Genomic DNA, 16,339 nt, shown 5'->3' with positions numbered 1-16,339 from the left:
GAGGTTGTCTTTGTGTTGTTTTGTCTGGGATAATGTTGTTATGGTGGGAAGGCTCAGGGTCAGAGGTCAAAAGGGACTCAGGTGACCAGCGAGAAGTCAATACTTAGAGAGACTCATGATCGAACGCCTGCACAAACAACAAAAACACATACACACATCATATGTTTTACTATCCTTGTGGGGACCTAAAATTGATTTCCATTCAATATCCTATTTTCCTTAAACCCTAACTCCTAACACTAACCCCTTATCCTTACCCTAATTCCTGCCCTACCCTAATTGTAACCCAAACCCTAAACCTAACCCCTAAGCCTAAAATAGTATTTGTCCAAATGTCCCCACAAGTGATCATTTTCCTTGTTTTACTACCCTTGTGGGGACTTTGGGGGATTTCCGGTACCCACGAGGATAGTAATACAAGCCCACACACACACACACACACACACACACACACACACATATACGTAGAGACACACAGAGACAGAGAGAGAGAGAGAGAAACACTGAATTTCCACTTTCTGTATCTGTGATTATTATAAGATGACTCTGAAGTTTTAAAGGACAGTCAGTAACTTTGAACACTACCTGTCTCTGATGATGAGTAGCACTGATGCTGTGTAGATAATGTGGCCAAACTTAGTATTCCCTCATTGGCAGCAGGATTCATCTCTGTGTCCTAGTTTGGAAGTTTAACCAACAAACAAGATAAATGACACGTCAGTTTCTCAAGGCTACAAAGGGAAGGAAGTCATTTAGTGGGTGTGGGTGTTGTTACAGTGATAAAACAATAATATTAACAGAGATAATTGTGGTAATAATGGTCTTCCCATCTGTCTACACACACACACCTTGAGCAAAGGAACCAGGGTGGTGTGTGTTGTCTAACAGGTGTATGTGTCTCTCTCTTTGTGTGTGTATATTTCTCTCAATCTTTCTCTCACTCGCTATCTCTGTGTGTGTGTTTCTGTGTGTTTGTGTGTGTGTGTGTCTCAGGAAACATGTAATCATCTGCTTAGATCGCCATTCAGTGATTGATGCTTAAATACATTTTAATTACACACACACACCTCCTCTGCTTTGATCTAAATGACACCTGGTAAGAGCCTACTTCAGGAAGAGCACTAGCTACTTCAACTAGTTCAGGTATTTCAGTTAATACAGTACAATCATACATTTCTAGTTAGTTGATGATGTGATGTACTGTTAAACTTCTAAGTGATGATTTAGTGGTTGCTTGGTCTCAGTATGTGTGTGTGTGTGTGTGTGTGTGTGTGTGTGTGTGTGTGTGTGTGTGTGTGTGTGTGTGTGTGTGTGTGTGTGTGTGTGTGTGTGTGTGTGTGTGTGTGTGTGTGTGTGTGTGTGTGTGTGTGTGTGTGTGTGTGAGCGTGCACATATGTATATACAGTGAGGGAAAAAAGTATTTGATCCCCTGCTGATTTTGTACGTTTGCCCACTGACAAAGAAATGATCAGTCTATAATTTTAATGGTAGGTTTATTTGAACAGTGAGAGACAGAATAACAACAACAAAAATCCAGAAAAACGCATGTAAAAAATGTTATAAATTGATTTGCATTTTAATGAGGGAAATAAGTACTTGACCCCCTCTCAATCGGAAAGATTTCTGGCTCCCAGGTGTCTTTTATACAGGTAACGAGCTGAGATTAGGAGCACACTCTTAAAGGGAGTGCTCCTAATCTCAGCTTGTTACCTGTATAAAAGACACCTGTCCACAGAAGCAATCAATCAATCAGATTCCAAACTCTCCACCATGGCCAAGACCAAAGAGCTCTCCAAGGATGTCAGGGACAAGATTGTAGACCTATACAAGGCTGGAATGGGCTACAAGACCATCGCCAAGCAGCTTGGTGAGAAGGTGACAACAGTTGGTGCGATTATTCGCAAATGGAAGAAACACAACAGAACTGTCGATCTCCCTCGGCCTGGGGCTCCATGCAAGATCTCACCTCGTGGAGTTGCAATGATCATGAGAACGGTGAGGAATCAGCCCAGAACTACACGGGAGGATCTTGTCAATGATCTCAAGGCATCTGGGACCATAGTCCCCAAGAAAACAATTGGTAACACACTACGCCGTGAAGGACTGAAATCCTGCAGCGCCCGCAAGGTCCCCCTGCTCAAGAAAGCACATATACAGGCCCGTCTGAAGTTTGCCAATGAACCTCTGAATGATTCAGAGGAGAACTGGGTGAAAGTGTTGTGGTCAGATGAGACCAAGATCGAGCTCTTTGGCATCAACTCAACTCGTCGTGTTTGGAGGAGGAGGAATGCTGCCTATGACCCCAAGAACAACATCCCCACCGTCAAACATGGAGGTGGAAACATTATGCTTTGGGGGTGTTTTTCTGATAAGGGGACAGGACAACTTCACCGCATCAAAGGGACGATGGACGGGGCCATGTACCATCAAATCTTGGGTGAGAACCTCCTTCCCTCAGCCAGAGCATTGAAAATGGGTCGTGGATGGGTATTCCAGCATGACAATGACCCAAAACACACGGCCAAGGCAACAAAGGAGTGGCTCAAGAAGAAGCACATTAAGGTCCTGGATTGGCCTAGCTAGTCTCCAGACCTTAATCCCATAGAAAATCTGTGGAGGGAGCTGAAGGTTCGAGTTGCCAAACGTCAACCTCGAAACCTTAATGACTTGGAGAAGATCTGCAAAGAGGAGTGGGATAAAATCCCTCCTGAGATGTGTGCAAACCTGCTGGCCAACGACAAGAAACGTCTGTGTCACGCCCTGACTCAGGGGACGCTTATATGTTGAGTCAGGGTGTGTACATTCCTTGTTGTGCTTGTTCTATGTAGGAGGATCTAGTACGTCTAGTTCTATGTTGGCCAGTGTGGTTCCCAATCAGAGGCAGCTGTCGCTCGTTTTCTCTGATTGGGGACCATACTTAAGCAGCCTATTGGCACTGTCTAGTTGTGGGATCTTGTTCCGTGTAAGGTATGTTGTGTGTGCTACCTTGGACTTCACGTTTCGTTTAGTTTGTTGTTTTGTCGTTGTGTTTATTGGTAAATAAACATGTACGCATATCACGCTGCACCTTGGTCTGACCCGTCATTAAACGAACGTGACAGAAGATCCCACCAAACAAGCAGCGTGCCGAGAAGGAGCAAACGCCTGGGACTCAACAGGAGGTTACATTAGTAGATGTCCTCCTCGGTTGGGGGAGAATTTACGGAGGAGGAGGCCGTCCGTTATCGGAAGGCGATGAAGGAGGATGCCCAGGTAGGAGAGGAGAAACGGCGCCAACAGTGCCGACGACGGAGTCCCGAGAGTCAACCCCAAGAACCCAGTTCGGCCCGGCCCGTTCCTGCTCCTCGCACCAAGCCAGTGGTGCGCGTCGCCAGTCCGGCCCGGCCTGTTCCTGCTCCTCACACCAAGCCAGTGGTGCGCGTCGTCAGTCCGGCCCGGCCCGTTCCTGCTCCTCGCACCAAGCCAGTGGTGCGCGTCGCCAGTCCGGCCCGGCCCGTTCCTGCTCCTCGCACCAAGCCAGTGGTGCGCGTCGCCAGTCCGGCCCGACCCGTTCCTGCTCCTCGCACCAAGCCCAGTGGTGCGCGTCGCCAGTCCGGCCCGGCCTGTTCCTGTTCCTCGCACCAAGCCAGTGGTGCGCGTCGCCAGTCCGGCCCGGCCCGTTCCTGCCCCTCGCACCAAGCCAGTGGTGCGTGTTCCTAGTCCGGTCCGGCCCGTGCCTGCTCCTCGCACCAGACCAGTGGTGCGTTTGTCCAGTCCGGCACGGCCCGTGCCCGTTCCACTCCGGAGCCAGAGCAGTCCGCTCCACCGGTGCCTGATCCAGTTCCGGTCAGCCGTTCCACTCCGGAGCCAGAGCAGTCCGCTCCACCGGTGCCTGATCCAGCTCCGGTCAGCGGCTCCACTCCGGAGCCAGAGCAGTCCGCTCCACCGGTGCCTGATCCAGCTCCGGTCAGCGGCTCCACTCCGGAGCCAAAGCAGTCCGCTCCACCGGTGCCAAGTCCGGCTCCGGTCAGTGGCTCCAGTCCAGACCATGACGTCAGCCCCTTTCCAGGTTCGGGGTCTCCCACACCAGGGTCCAGACAGGGCTTGGAGTATAGTGGGAGGAAGGAGAGGGGAAGCAACGCGCCGAGGTCTAGACCAGACCAGGGGCGCAACAGGGAGGCGTAGAGTGAGAGGTCGTCACGCACCGAGCCGGATCCGCCTCCGAGGCGGAATGCCCACCCGGCCCCTACCCTGTTATGTTTATGTTGTGCGGTCGGAGTCTGCACCTTTGGGGGGTACTGTCACGCCCTGACTCAGGGGACGCTTATATGTTGAGTCAGGGTGTGTATATTCCTTGTTGTGCTTGTTCTATGTAGGAGGATCTAGTATGTCTAGTTCTATGTTGGCCGGTGTGGTTCCCAATCAGAGGCAGCTGTCGCTCGTTGTCTCTGATTGGGGACCATCCTTAAGCAGCCTATTGGCACTGTCTAGTTGTGGGATCTTGTTCCGTGTAAGGTATGTTGTGTGTGCTACCTTGGACTTCACGTTTCGTTTAGTTTGTTGTTTTGTCGTTGTGTTTATTAGTAAATATACATGTACGCATATCACGCTGCGCCTTGGTCTTTAAACGAACGTGACAGTCTGACCTCTGTGCTTGCCAACAAGGGTTTTGCCACCAAGTACTAAGTCCTGTTTTGCAGAGGGGTCAAATAGTTATTTCCCTCATTAAAATGCAAATCAATTTATAATATTTTTGACATGCCTTTTTCTGGATTTTTTTGTTGTTATTCTGTCTCTCACTGTTCAAATAAACCTACCATTAAAATTATAGACTGATCATGTCTTTGTCAGTGGGCAAACGTACAAAATCAGCAGGGGATCAAATACTTTTTTCCCTCACTGTACATGTGTATTTGTATGCATGAACAGTATTTGTATGACTTCAGATATGCAGTGGTGTAAAGTACACTACATAAAAATACTTTTAAGTACTACTTAAGTTGTTTTTTGGGGTATCTGTACTTTACTTTACTATTTATATTTTTGACTACTTTTACTTCAGTACATTCCTAAAGAAAATAATTTACTTTTTACTCCATACATTTTCCCTGAAACCCAAAAGTACTCGTTACACTTTGAATGCTTAGCAGGACAGGAAAATTGTCCATTCACACACTTATCAAGAGAACATCCCTGGTCATCCCTACTGCCTCTGATCTGGCGGGTTCACTAAACACACATGCTTCGTTTGTAAATGATGGCTGAGTGTTGGAGTGTGCCCCTGGCTATCCATAAATTACAAAAACAAGAAAATGGTGCCGTCTAGTTTGCTTAATATAAGGAATTTTAAATGATTTATACTTTTACTTTTGATACTTAAGTATATTTTAGCAATTACATTTACTTTTGATATTTAAGTATATTTAAAACCAAATACTTTTAGGCTTTTACTCAAGTAGTATTTTACTGGGTGACTTTCACTTTTACTTGAGTCATTTTCTATTAAGGTATCTTTACTTTTACTCAAGTATGACAATTGGTTACTTTTTCGACCACTGCACATACTGTATGTGTGTTTGTGTCTGGGCTCACCCCTTCATTGGCAAGATTAGCAAATTTAGACATGACACGCCAGCAACAAACGCTGACACTACACATCCAAGTATAACTGGTCAAATTATGAAAGACAAGCATTGTAATTTTGAATTCCGTAAAGTGAGTGTGGAAGAGGTTAAAAAAAGTATTGTTGTCTATCAACAATGACAAGCCACCGGGGTCTGAGAACTTTGATGGAAAATTACTATGGATAATAGCAGACGATATTGAAACTCCTATTTGCCGTATCTTCAATCTAAACCTACTAGAAAGTGTGTGCCCTCAGGCCTGGAGAGAAGCAAAAGTTATTCCGCTACCCAAGAATAGTAAAGCCCCCTTTACTGGCTCAAATAGCTGACCAATCAGCCTGTTACCAACCCTTATTAAACTTTTGTAGAATAAATTTGTTTGACCAGATACAATGCTATTTTACTGTAAACAAATTGACAACAGACTTTCAGCATGCTTATAGGGAAGGACATTCAACAAGAACGACACTTACACAAATGACTGATAATTGGCTGAGAGAAATTGATGATAAAAAGATTGTGGGAGCTGTTTTGTCAGATCATAGTCTGCTGCTGGAAAAAAATGTATGTGTTATAGCTTTACACCCCCTGCTATATTGTGGATAAAGAGTTACCTGTCTAACAGAACACAGAGGGTGTTCTTTAATGGAAGCCTATCCAACATAATCCAGGTAGAATCAGGAATTCCCCAGGGCAGCTGTCTAGGCCCATTACTTTTTTCAATATTTACTAATTACATGCCACTGGCTTTGAGTAAAGCCAGTGTGTCTATGTATGCGGATGTCTCAACACTATACACGTCAGCTACTACAGCAAGTGAAATCACTGCAACACTTAACAAAGAGCTGCAGTTAGTTTCAGAATGAGTGGCAAGGAATTAGTTAGTCCTAAATATTTCAAAACTGAAAGCATTGTATTTGGGACAAATCATTCACTTAACCCTAAACCTCAACTAAATATTGTACTAAATAATGTGGACATTTAGCAAGTTGAGGTGACTAAACTGCTTGGAGTAACCCTGGATTGTAAACTGTCATGGTCAAAACATGTTGATACAACAGTAGCTACGATAGGGAGAAGTCTGTCCATAATAAAACACTGCTCTGCCTTCTTAACAACACTATCAACAAGGCAGGTCCTACAGGCCCTAGTTTTGTCACACCTGGACTACTGTTCAGTCGTGTGGTCAGGTGCCACAAAGAGGGACCTCGGAAAATTACAATTGCCTCAGAACAGGGCAGCCCGGCTGGCCCTTAAATGTACACGGAGAGCTAACATTAATAATATGCATGTAAATCTCTCATGGCTCAAAGTGGAGGAGAGATTGACTTCATCACTACTTGTTTTTGTAAGAAGTGTTGAGGTGTCTGTTTAAACAACTAGCACACAGCTTGGACACCCATGCATATCCCACAAGACATGCCAACAGAGGTCTCTTCACAATCCCCAAGTCAAGAACAGACTATGGGAGGCGCACAGTACTACGTAGAGCCATGGCTACATGGAACTCTATTCAGATTTAAAAAACAGATACAAATACACCTTATGGAACAGCGGGGAATGTGAAGAGACACACACAGGCACAGACACAGACACACGCTTACACATACACATGATAAGACACGCACTCTACACACACGTACACATGGATTTTGCATTGTAGATATGTGGTAGTAGAGTAATGGCCTGAGGGAATGCATGTAATGTCATGTACATTTTAAATGGTATATAACTGCCTTAATGTTGCAGGACCCAGGAAAAGTAGCTGCTTCTTGGCAGCAGCTAAAGGGGATCCTTAATAAATACAAAATACAAAAATACCATGAGCTGTTTTCCTTCCATAAATAGCAGCTTGATTGTGGTTACTTATTATGGTATGGTGATTTAACCTTTTACTGCAGTGGACTAAATCCCGGTCACACAGTGTTTCTTGGTAGTCTTAAACAAATCTACTTTGAAACAAAAGTTTTCAACTCACACACGTGATTATGGGCTTAAGAAAAATAAGACAACTGTACCATGTCAGATATAGTCTAAATGTATTCAATTTTGAGTTTGCATCCCAATATTACAATTTATACTGTATACATCACAGAAGACTGAAATATAACAAAACCTTTTGACATAGAAACACCGGATTTTCGGCGTAAAAAAAAGTATAATGTTAATAACATTCCACCCATGAGGCCACTAGGTCATTTGACTGCAGGAAAGGGCTACTATAGTGAAGCTCCCACAGCAGCCATACCTATATACACACACACAGTGGAGATCATTCATCACATGTTCCCCTGCGTAGACAGGTGCGTCTCATGTAGTTAGCATCCATAATTCAAGCAAGCCGGCCAATGGTCGCTGAGCTAAGGTGTGGGGAGGATACCCCTGGGGTATAGTGTGTGGGGGTAGGTGGGCGGGCGTGCATGTGTTTGTGTGTGTCTGCGCACACATGCCTGCATATAGAGTATGTGTGTCAGAACTCCTCTGTCCACACACCCTCCTAGGGAATACTATGAACTCTCTCTGTATGTGTAATTCAATACCCCCCCCAGCAAGCAGTTCTCTATTGCTCTGGTTGTATCTGTTGCTCTGGTTGTATTACACCAATGTTCACTGGGGATTCAATCATTCACTTGCCCCATATTCACTCCTTTCAATGCCTGGACAATTTAGTCCCGTGTAGCTCAGTTGGTAGAGCATGGCGTTTGCAACGCCAGGGTTGTGAAAAAACTAAAAACATGTATGCACTCACGTAAGTCGCTCTGGATAAGAGTGTCTGCTAAATGACTAAAATGTAAAATGTAAATGGTTGACTCTTCTGTGAATGGGGTGAATTGGTGCCACGATGGTACCAGTGGTAACCTTTATTCAGTGTAACACTAACAGTCTACTAACATACTGTGTTGATACATATTATTCTTAAAATGATCAATGGCGACTAATGTAAGCCTCTGTTTGTGCTTCAACACAACAACAAAAAACATCACGAGTGACTGCATTCATATACAGTGTCTACTGTTTCTACCTATGAATGTTATTTATTTGAAGCTGCTCATTGAATCAATGATTATTATTCAAAGCTGCTCTGAGATACATTATGGCTATGGATATGAATTGACATATTGAATATGAATTGCCCTATTGATACAGTGAATATGAAGGTGATTGATTATTTGATTGATTCAAACCTCTGACCTCTGACCTCTGACCTCTGACCCTGGCAGGATCCCTGGCCGTGTCTGTCACTGATATGACTGCTCCGGTGGTGGGGTCGTCTGGAGGAGTCTACGCCCTGGTCTCAGCACACCTGGCCAACGTCGTCATGGTAAGGGTGTGTGTGTGTGTGTGTGTGTGTGTGTGTGTCAGAGCAGCTCTCTTGTCATGAGATAACTATCATGCTCAGACATACATCATGTGGCATCAAAGCAGGGCATTCTGGGGCCCAGCAGGTGCTCTGTCTGTCTATGGATTCCATACATTCCTGCCTTTCAGCTTTCCCATTTACAAAGAGAGGAAGTGTGTGTCGACTATCTAGTGTTGAAAAGTGTTTCTCTGTGTGTGTGTGTGTGTGTGTGTGTGTGTGTGTGTGTGTGTGTGTTGCACGTGAGTGAGTGTGCACTGTGTCGAGTTGAAGAGTGTACACATCCCATCAGGGATGGGAATTAGATCACGGTCATATAACTTGATTTTCTCCCATTCCGAGGCTGAATGTAAATTCACCTTTGACCTTAGCTATGCTCTGATTGGTTCAGTCCATGCATACTACCCTACAAGGTCATGACCTTAGAAGTAGGGGCCATAAGGCCATACCGCTGTCTATATAATAGGATGGTCCCAGTCATCAAGTATTTACACTGGTGGGCCCTTCACAGTCCTCAGGAGTCCTTCCTCCTACAACAACAAGAAAAGAGAGAAGGTCAAGGGTCATCATGTGATATCTTTATTGGCTCTGAAAGCTATCATGAAAGGGGAAAGATATGTTATTGTTGTAATCTATGTGTCACTCTGAATGTTGACAGTTCTGTAAGTAGCTTTGGATAAAAGTATCTGTTACATTACTGTATTATGCATTTAATGAAAGAGGCTTAGTGTCATGGATTGTGGTATCATTATTAATAGGGCCAGGAGTTTTTCCTGGTCAGGCTACGTGGTCAGGGACAAACCCAGGTCCATGTTATCTAACATGGGAAAACTCCTGGCCTGAATCATAAACCCTTCATCTTGCACTCTCTCGCACTCCTTTTCTCATCAACTCACTCTGCTCCTCTCTCCCCAGAACTGGTCAGGAATGAAATGTCAGTTTAAGATGTTCCGGATGGCCATGGCTCTGGTCTGCAGTAAGTCTGTCTAAACTCTGAAGTTTCTCTATATTAAAATCCTATCTGAGATACCCCAGTCCCTACAGCACTGTGTGACTAGCTACGGCCTGCAGGTAATCAAAACCAACACACGGTTTATTTGGATCATTAAAAAACTAAGTCGCTAGAGGGACCTCCACCCTTGCGTACTGTTACAACAACCTTGCTCTTGACCTAGTTAGTAACGTGGTGGATGTAGGTTTGTAGACAGGAAGGGCCCTGTGGCTAGCAATAGAAGCATAGAAAGAACAGACCCACCCATGTAAGATTAATGTGAGCAACGAGGACGGGTTTGTTGTGGTCTTAACCTTTATAGTACATCACCAACTTCTTCTTTTTCACTTTAGTATAAGCATACTCTTACAATTTGGCGAGTTACCATGATTTGTAAGAGATAAACATAGCAGTATTTACAATAAACTAAAAATAAAAAGGTTGTAATATAAAAATAACAATATCACTTGTTCTCTATAGAAACTAACATTATCGTAACACATCTCTCTCTCTCCACCCTCGTCAGTGAGTGTGGAGTTCGGCCGCGCCGTGTGGCTGCGGTTCTACCCGCCGGCCTTCCCGCCCTGCCCCAACCCCAGCTTCGTGGCCCACCTGGGAGGTGTCATGGTGGGGCTCACCCTGGGAGTTGTAGTCCTCCAGAACTACGAGCAGCGGCTCCAGGAGCAGTCTCTATTCTGGATCTTCTTCTCCGTCTACTTCCTCTTTGTCCTCTGTGCTGTCTTCTGGAATGTCTTTGCCTACAGCCTGCTGGACGTCCGGCTCCCCCCAACGCCATGAACTCCGAAGGGGGCTACGTGAGCTGCCTCGCCCCCTCCCCACCAGCTCTCCAGGCCTCTGAACTAGACTGGTCTCAATAGTGCAGTGCTGCATGCTAAGCCAGTTGGGCTTTTCAGAGAAATCTCAGAGAAGACTGAGAGGGCCAACTACGTACTTCAGATCCAATGGAACAGAACTGTCTAGGTCCAAAACTTCAGAATTGGTATCTTCATTCTAGAGTACTGTATAGAACAGAGTATGGCGGCACCTCCTCTTAAACCCAATGGTGCCTATTACTCTAAGAAAGAGGTTATTATGACAGCTTGCTTCAGTAAAGGACAAGTTCATAGGGTTAGAGATTGTTATGATACACAGGTGTCTTCAATCTGTCATACTATAGTACTGTTATATGTAAGTCTGAACTGAAGCTATGAAATGTTACACTGTTGACATGTTATACTGTACTGAGTACATCTGATGTGACATGATTTTGTTCCAACTTCCAGATTTTTGTCTGGTTACCTGACTGTTTCTACATTCAACGATGCTACATTGCTGCCTTTCACAATATGTTTGGCAAGACAAAGACAAATAGCTAAAGCAGAAAGAGGTGGGTACTCAAGCTAGATATTTGCAGGGAGAATAGGCTTATGTTTTGTTATTGCCTTTGGTGTGTGTGCCATTCATTAAAAGAAAGGGGTATGGAAGCACATATCTTGCTCTAAGTAAGTCTTAACTGTGTAAAACACCCTGGTCACCTCAAAGAAGTGTGTGTGTGTGTGTGTGTGTGTGTGTGTGTGTGTGTGTGTGTGTGTGTGTGTGTGTGTGTGTGTGTGTGTGTGTGTGTGTGTGTGTGTGTGTGTGTGTGTGTGTGTGTGTGTGTGTGTGTGTGTGTGTGTGTGTGTGTGTGTGTGTGAGTGTGTGTGTGAGTGAGTTGTCATCTATACAGTATGGCATGCATGCACAGTTTGCAGGAGTGGACAGTATTGGAGGAGTGGCTTACATTATTTTGTTATGTGCAAATGAAAATGGAAGTTGAAACAGAGATAAAGTGCCGTTCAAATCCTGTGTTCCTGACTGTTGCCAAAACCATCCCTTAACCAATAACATACAAAAGACAGAGCACTACAGAGAACATGCACTGTGTTATTAATAGCGGAATATGTTGCCTTTTGGGATGAGTATTGGTTGAGTTGAACGTCAGCATTCTCCCTCTGGCACAGACTTATTGATATGTATCCAATATTTAACTCTGTTACAGACTGTGGACACGGTGCTACATGTAAATAGATCCCTCTCTCCAGAGTTAGCCTCCAGTTAGTACTGTACTGTCAACGCCCTTAAGGAGAAAGCTAAACCATGTTGTATTGGATGCTGGGTTTGCTTCAACAGGAGAACACGTCGCATCTCAACCAACCAAGGCTCAAATTAGCCTGGTCCCAGATCTGTTTGTGCTCTTACCAACTCCATTGCTGTCGTTGTCAAGCCACAGCTGTTTGGCATGACGATGGAGTTGACATGGTACCAGAAACAGACTGGCACAGAGGCTAGCTCAAGCGTGTACTTTAACTTAACCTCACGTTACACGGCTTCACACATAATGAATAATAACGAAGACTGTAATTATTAACAAATTAATATTTTAACATACAATACCTGGTTGTTGATTCTTGAATTGGTCTACATTGTGATGTATAAAATATCCTGTGTATTTAACATTTGTTGATTGTATATAATAAGGTCTATGACACGGAACAGAGTGGTAACTGACAATATTTTAACACGTGCATATTTTGTAGATTTTATATGTAAATACTGAAATACATTAAACTGTTTTTATAATGAAACTTATTCTGACCTCTTGGTGTTATTTATGATTCAACCTGCACAAGTGTTTTGAAAGACCATTTTCATTCAATGCCTTTTGTTTCATCCCCCCCCCCACACACACACACACATACACAATAACCCTATTGCACAACTACCCCAGACAGACAGCTTTTTAGCAAACATTTTTTTGCTGAGATGACTGTTCAGCAAACTGATGTAGAAACTGTTTGTCTAGAGTAGACTAAGGCCCCTTTCACACAGGCAAACCATGGAGACAATAAGGGACCATTAGAGAAAAGGCCTCAGTGTTGTGAAGATATCTAAACAAACCCAATTGTTTGCCTAGCTCCAAACATCCTAGTGTCCAGACACAAACACACACACCAGTCTTTCTCAGTTGTCAGGGCTTACCCGACCCCCTGTTGTGCGAAGAGACCTTCTCAAACCACAGATGGTTCAGTCACAAAACTTGATTAACTTTACAAATGGCGTTTGGAGAGAGCTCTAGCCTGAGTGGCCGAGGAGGCTTTGGGGAAAACAGTGGATGTCACAGTAATCAATGAAATGCGTGAGGACATCAATAATGGCTGTTGATGTCGAAAGGCTTTCTACTTACCGTCTTGAGTGGCCTTTTCTATTCAAAACTTTGGAAGCATTCAACTTTCCAGCTGAAATAATACATTTCATAAAAATATTATATAAACATCATAGAGCAAAAATATGCACAAATAATACATTGTCTGATGAAATTGCTTTAGAAAGGGGCACGAGACAGGGATGTCCTCTCTCAGCCGTCCTGTTTGTACTGGCAATTGAACCGCTTGGACAGGAGCCAAACGTAACAGGTATCAGTATTGATAAACATGAATATAAAGTAAACGTATTTGCCGATGATCTCCTTATATACCTGACTAATATTGACAACTCAATGCACCCCTTGTTAAAAATATTTTCGGAATACTCTAAAAATGTAAATAATGGCAATAGGAAAAAGAAAAATAATAACTCATGATCTACAGTAATCCTTTATGTGAACCACAAAAATATTAAATACTTAGGATGTTTAATAGGTTACAACAAAGAAAAAATACATAAAGATAACTTTATCCCATTACTCAACAACTTGAAAGCAGATCTAATGAAATGGATCAATCTCCCAATACATTTTACAGGTAGAATAAACCTCTTTAGAATGGCATGGCTCCCAAAGTTTTTATATTTATTTTCGGTAATACTAATTACCCCACAGAATACATTCTTTAAAAAAGTATACTCGGCCACAACAGACTTCATATGGGCAAATAAAACTCATAGAATAAATAGGAAAGTTTTACCTGTCCCTAAATCTGAGGGTGGTTTTAACCTTCCAGATTTGGAATTGTATCAACTCGCCACTCAAGGTTTTTACTTGCAACATATTGTTAAATGCACAGGAGGATATTGTCAATGATCTCAAGGCAGCTGGGACCATAGTCACCAAGAAAACAATTGGTAACACACTACGCTGTGAAGGACTGAAATCCTGCAGCGCTTGCAAGGTCCCCTGCTCAAGAAAGCACATATACAGTGAGGGAAAAAAGTATTTGATCCCCTGCTGATTTTGTACGTTTGCCCACTGACAAAGAAATGATCAGTCTATAATTTTAATGGTAGGTTTATTTGAACAGTGAGAGACAGAATAACAATAAAAAAAAACAGAAAAACGCATGTCAAAAATGTTATAAATTGATTTGCATTTTAATGAGGGAAATAAGTATTTGAACCCCTCTCAATCAGAAAGATTTCTGGCTCCCAGGTGTCTTTTATACAGGTAACGAGCTGAGATTAGGAGCACACTCTTAAAGGGAGTGCTCCTAATCTCAGCTTTTTACCTGTATAAAAGACACCTGTCCACAGAAGCAATCAATCAATCAGATTCCAAACTCTCCACCATGGCCAAGACCAAAGAGCTCTCCAAAGATGTCAGGGACAAGACTGTAGACCTACACAAGGCTGGAATGGGCTACAAGATCATCGCCAAGCAGCTTGGTGAGAATGTGACAACAGCTGGTGCGATTATTCGCAAATGGAAGAAACACAAAAGAACTGTCAATCTCCCTCGGCCTGGGGCTCCATGCAAGATCTCACCTCGTGGAGTTGCAATGATCATGAGAACGGTGAGGAATCAGCCCAGAACTACACGGGAGGATCTTGTCAATGATCTCAAGGCAGCTGGGACCATAGTCACCAAGAAAACAATTGGTAACACACTACGCCGTGAAGGACTGAAATCCTGCAGCGCCCGCAAGGTCCCCCTGCTCAAGAAAGCACATATACAGGCCCGTCTGAAGTTTGCCAATGAACATCTGAATGATTCAGAGGAGAACTGGGTGAAAGTGTTGTGGTCAGATGAGACCAAAATCGAGCTCTTTGGCATCAACTCAACTCGCCGTGTTTGGAGGAGGAGGAATGCTGCCTTTGACCCCAAGAACATGGAGGTGGAAACATTATGCTTTGAGGGGACAGGACAACTTCACCGCATCAAAGGGACGATGGACGGGGCCATGTACCGTCAAATCTTGGGTGAGAACCTCCTTCCCTCAGCCAGAGCATTGAAAATGGGTCGTGGATGGGTATTCCAGCATGACAATGACCCAAAACACACGGCCAAGGCAACAAAGGAGTGGCTCAAGAAGAAGCACATTAAGGTCCTGGAGTGGCCTAGCCAGTCTCCAGACCTTAATCCCATAGAAAATTTGTGGAGGGAGCTGAAGGTTCAAGTTGCCAAACGTCAACCTCAAAACCTTAATGTCTTGGAGAAGATCTGCAAAGAGGAGTGGAACAAAATCCCTCCTGAGATGTGTGCAAACTTGGTGGCCAACTACAAGAAATGTCTGACCTCTGTGATTGCCAACAAGGGTTTTGCCACCAAGTACTAAGTCATGTTTTGCAGAGCGGTCAAATACTTATTTCCCCCATTAAAATGCAAATCAATTCATAACATTTTTGACATTTTTGTTGTTGTTATTCTGTCTCTCACTGTTCAAATAAACCTACCATTAAAATTATAGACTGATCATTTCTTTGTCAGTGGGCAAACGTACAAAATCAGCAGGGGATCAAATACTTTTTTCCCTCACTGTATATAAACTATTGGAACCAAGACTGAAATATAACTGATAATTGATGGAGGGAGTTTTGGAACATAAAGAACGCAATTACATGCCTTATTATTTAAATATTTTTTCAAAAATCTGGCTACAGACAGAAACAACATAAAACAATTTGAAGTAAAATGGGACAGAGTCTTACAAGCATTAAAAACAACATTGGGTGTGAATATGGTGGGAACATGTGGGTCTGAGCAAGTGTGATATCATTAATGTATGTAAATGTTAAGTTGTCTATTGTTTTTGTCTATGTATGTTTGTGTTTATTGTAAAAAAATAAATAAAAGTAAAATAAAATATTACCAACAAAAAAATGCTTGGGACACAAGAGTGGCCCCTAATTCATTCAGAGAAGGTAGGCCTGCCACAGTGGTCTCTCTTCAGTCTAGTGTCGTATCTGAAGATTATGCCTTTGTTAAATGTTTTTCATGACGAAATGGAATGTTGGTTATGTTAGTATCACAAGACAATGGTTAAGTATAATGTAACATATAATAGACAGGAAGTGTATTGTAAACTGGCCAGCAGAGGGAGCCCATCTTGTTGCATTGGTTATAAATAGGGGTACACGAAGAAGATAGGACAGAGCAGACATTAGAATTGGACGCCACTGCTCTCCGGACCACGCGTG

At 43.4% G+C, this 16,339-nt stretch overlaps 1 protein-coding gene across 3 annotated transcripts in view; it reads left to right on the top strand.

Annotated features, from left to right (window-relative positions):
* The window catches only part of LOC123485509 (rhomboid-related protein 3-like), a 64,686-nt gene extending 53,133 nt beyond the window's left edge, over window positions 1–11,553 (top strand). For all 3 annotated transcript variants that reach the window (XM_045216455.1, XM_045216454.1, XM_045216456.1), the window contains 3 exons: window positions 8,825–8,925; window positions 9,877–9,937; window positions 10,479–11,553. In XM_045216455.1, the coding sequence (XP_045072390.1) occupies window positions 8,825–8,925; window positions 9,877–9,937; window positions 10,479–10,750 (434 nt within the window). In that variant the 3' untranslated portion in view covers window positions 10,751–11,553. The remainder of the gene's footprint in view (window positions 1–8,824; window positions 8,926–9,876; window positions 9,938–10,478) is intronic.
* The last annotated feature ends 4,786 nt before the right edge of the window (window positions 11,554–16,339 follow it).

This window comes from Coregonus clupeaformis, unplaced genomic scaffold (genome assembly GCF_020615455.1).
Source record: "Coregonus clupeaformis isolate EN_2021a unplaced genomic scaffold, ASM2061545v1 scaf0715, whole genome shotgun sequence".
NCBI lineage: Eukaryota > Metazoa > Chordata > Actinopteri > Salmoniformes > Salmonidae > Coregonus > Coregonus clupeaformis.
The sequence above is the reverse complement of the archived record's forward strand: the minus strand, read 5'-3'. Positions and strand labels throughout refer to the sequence as shown.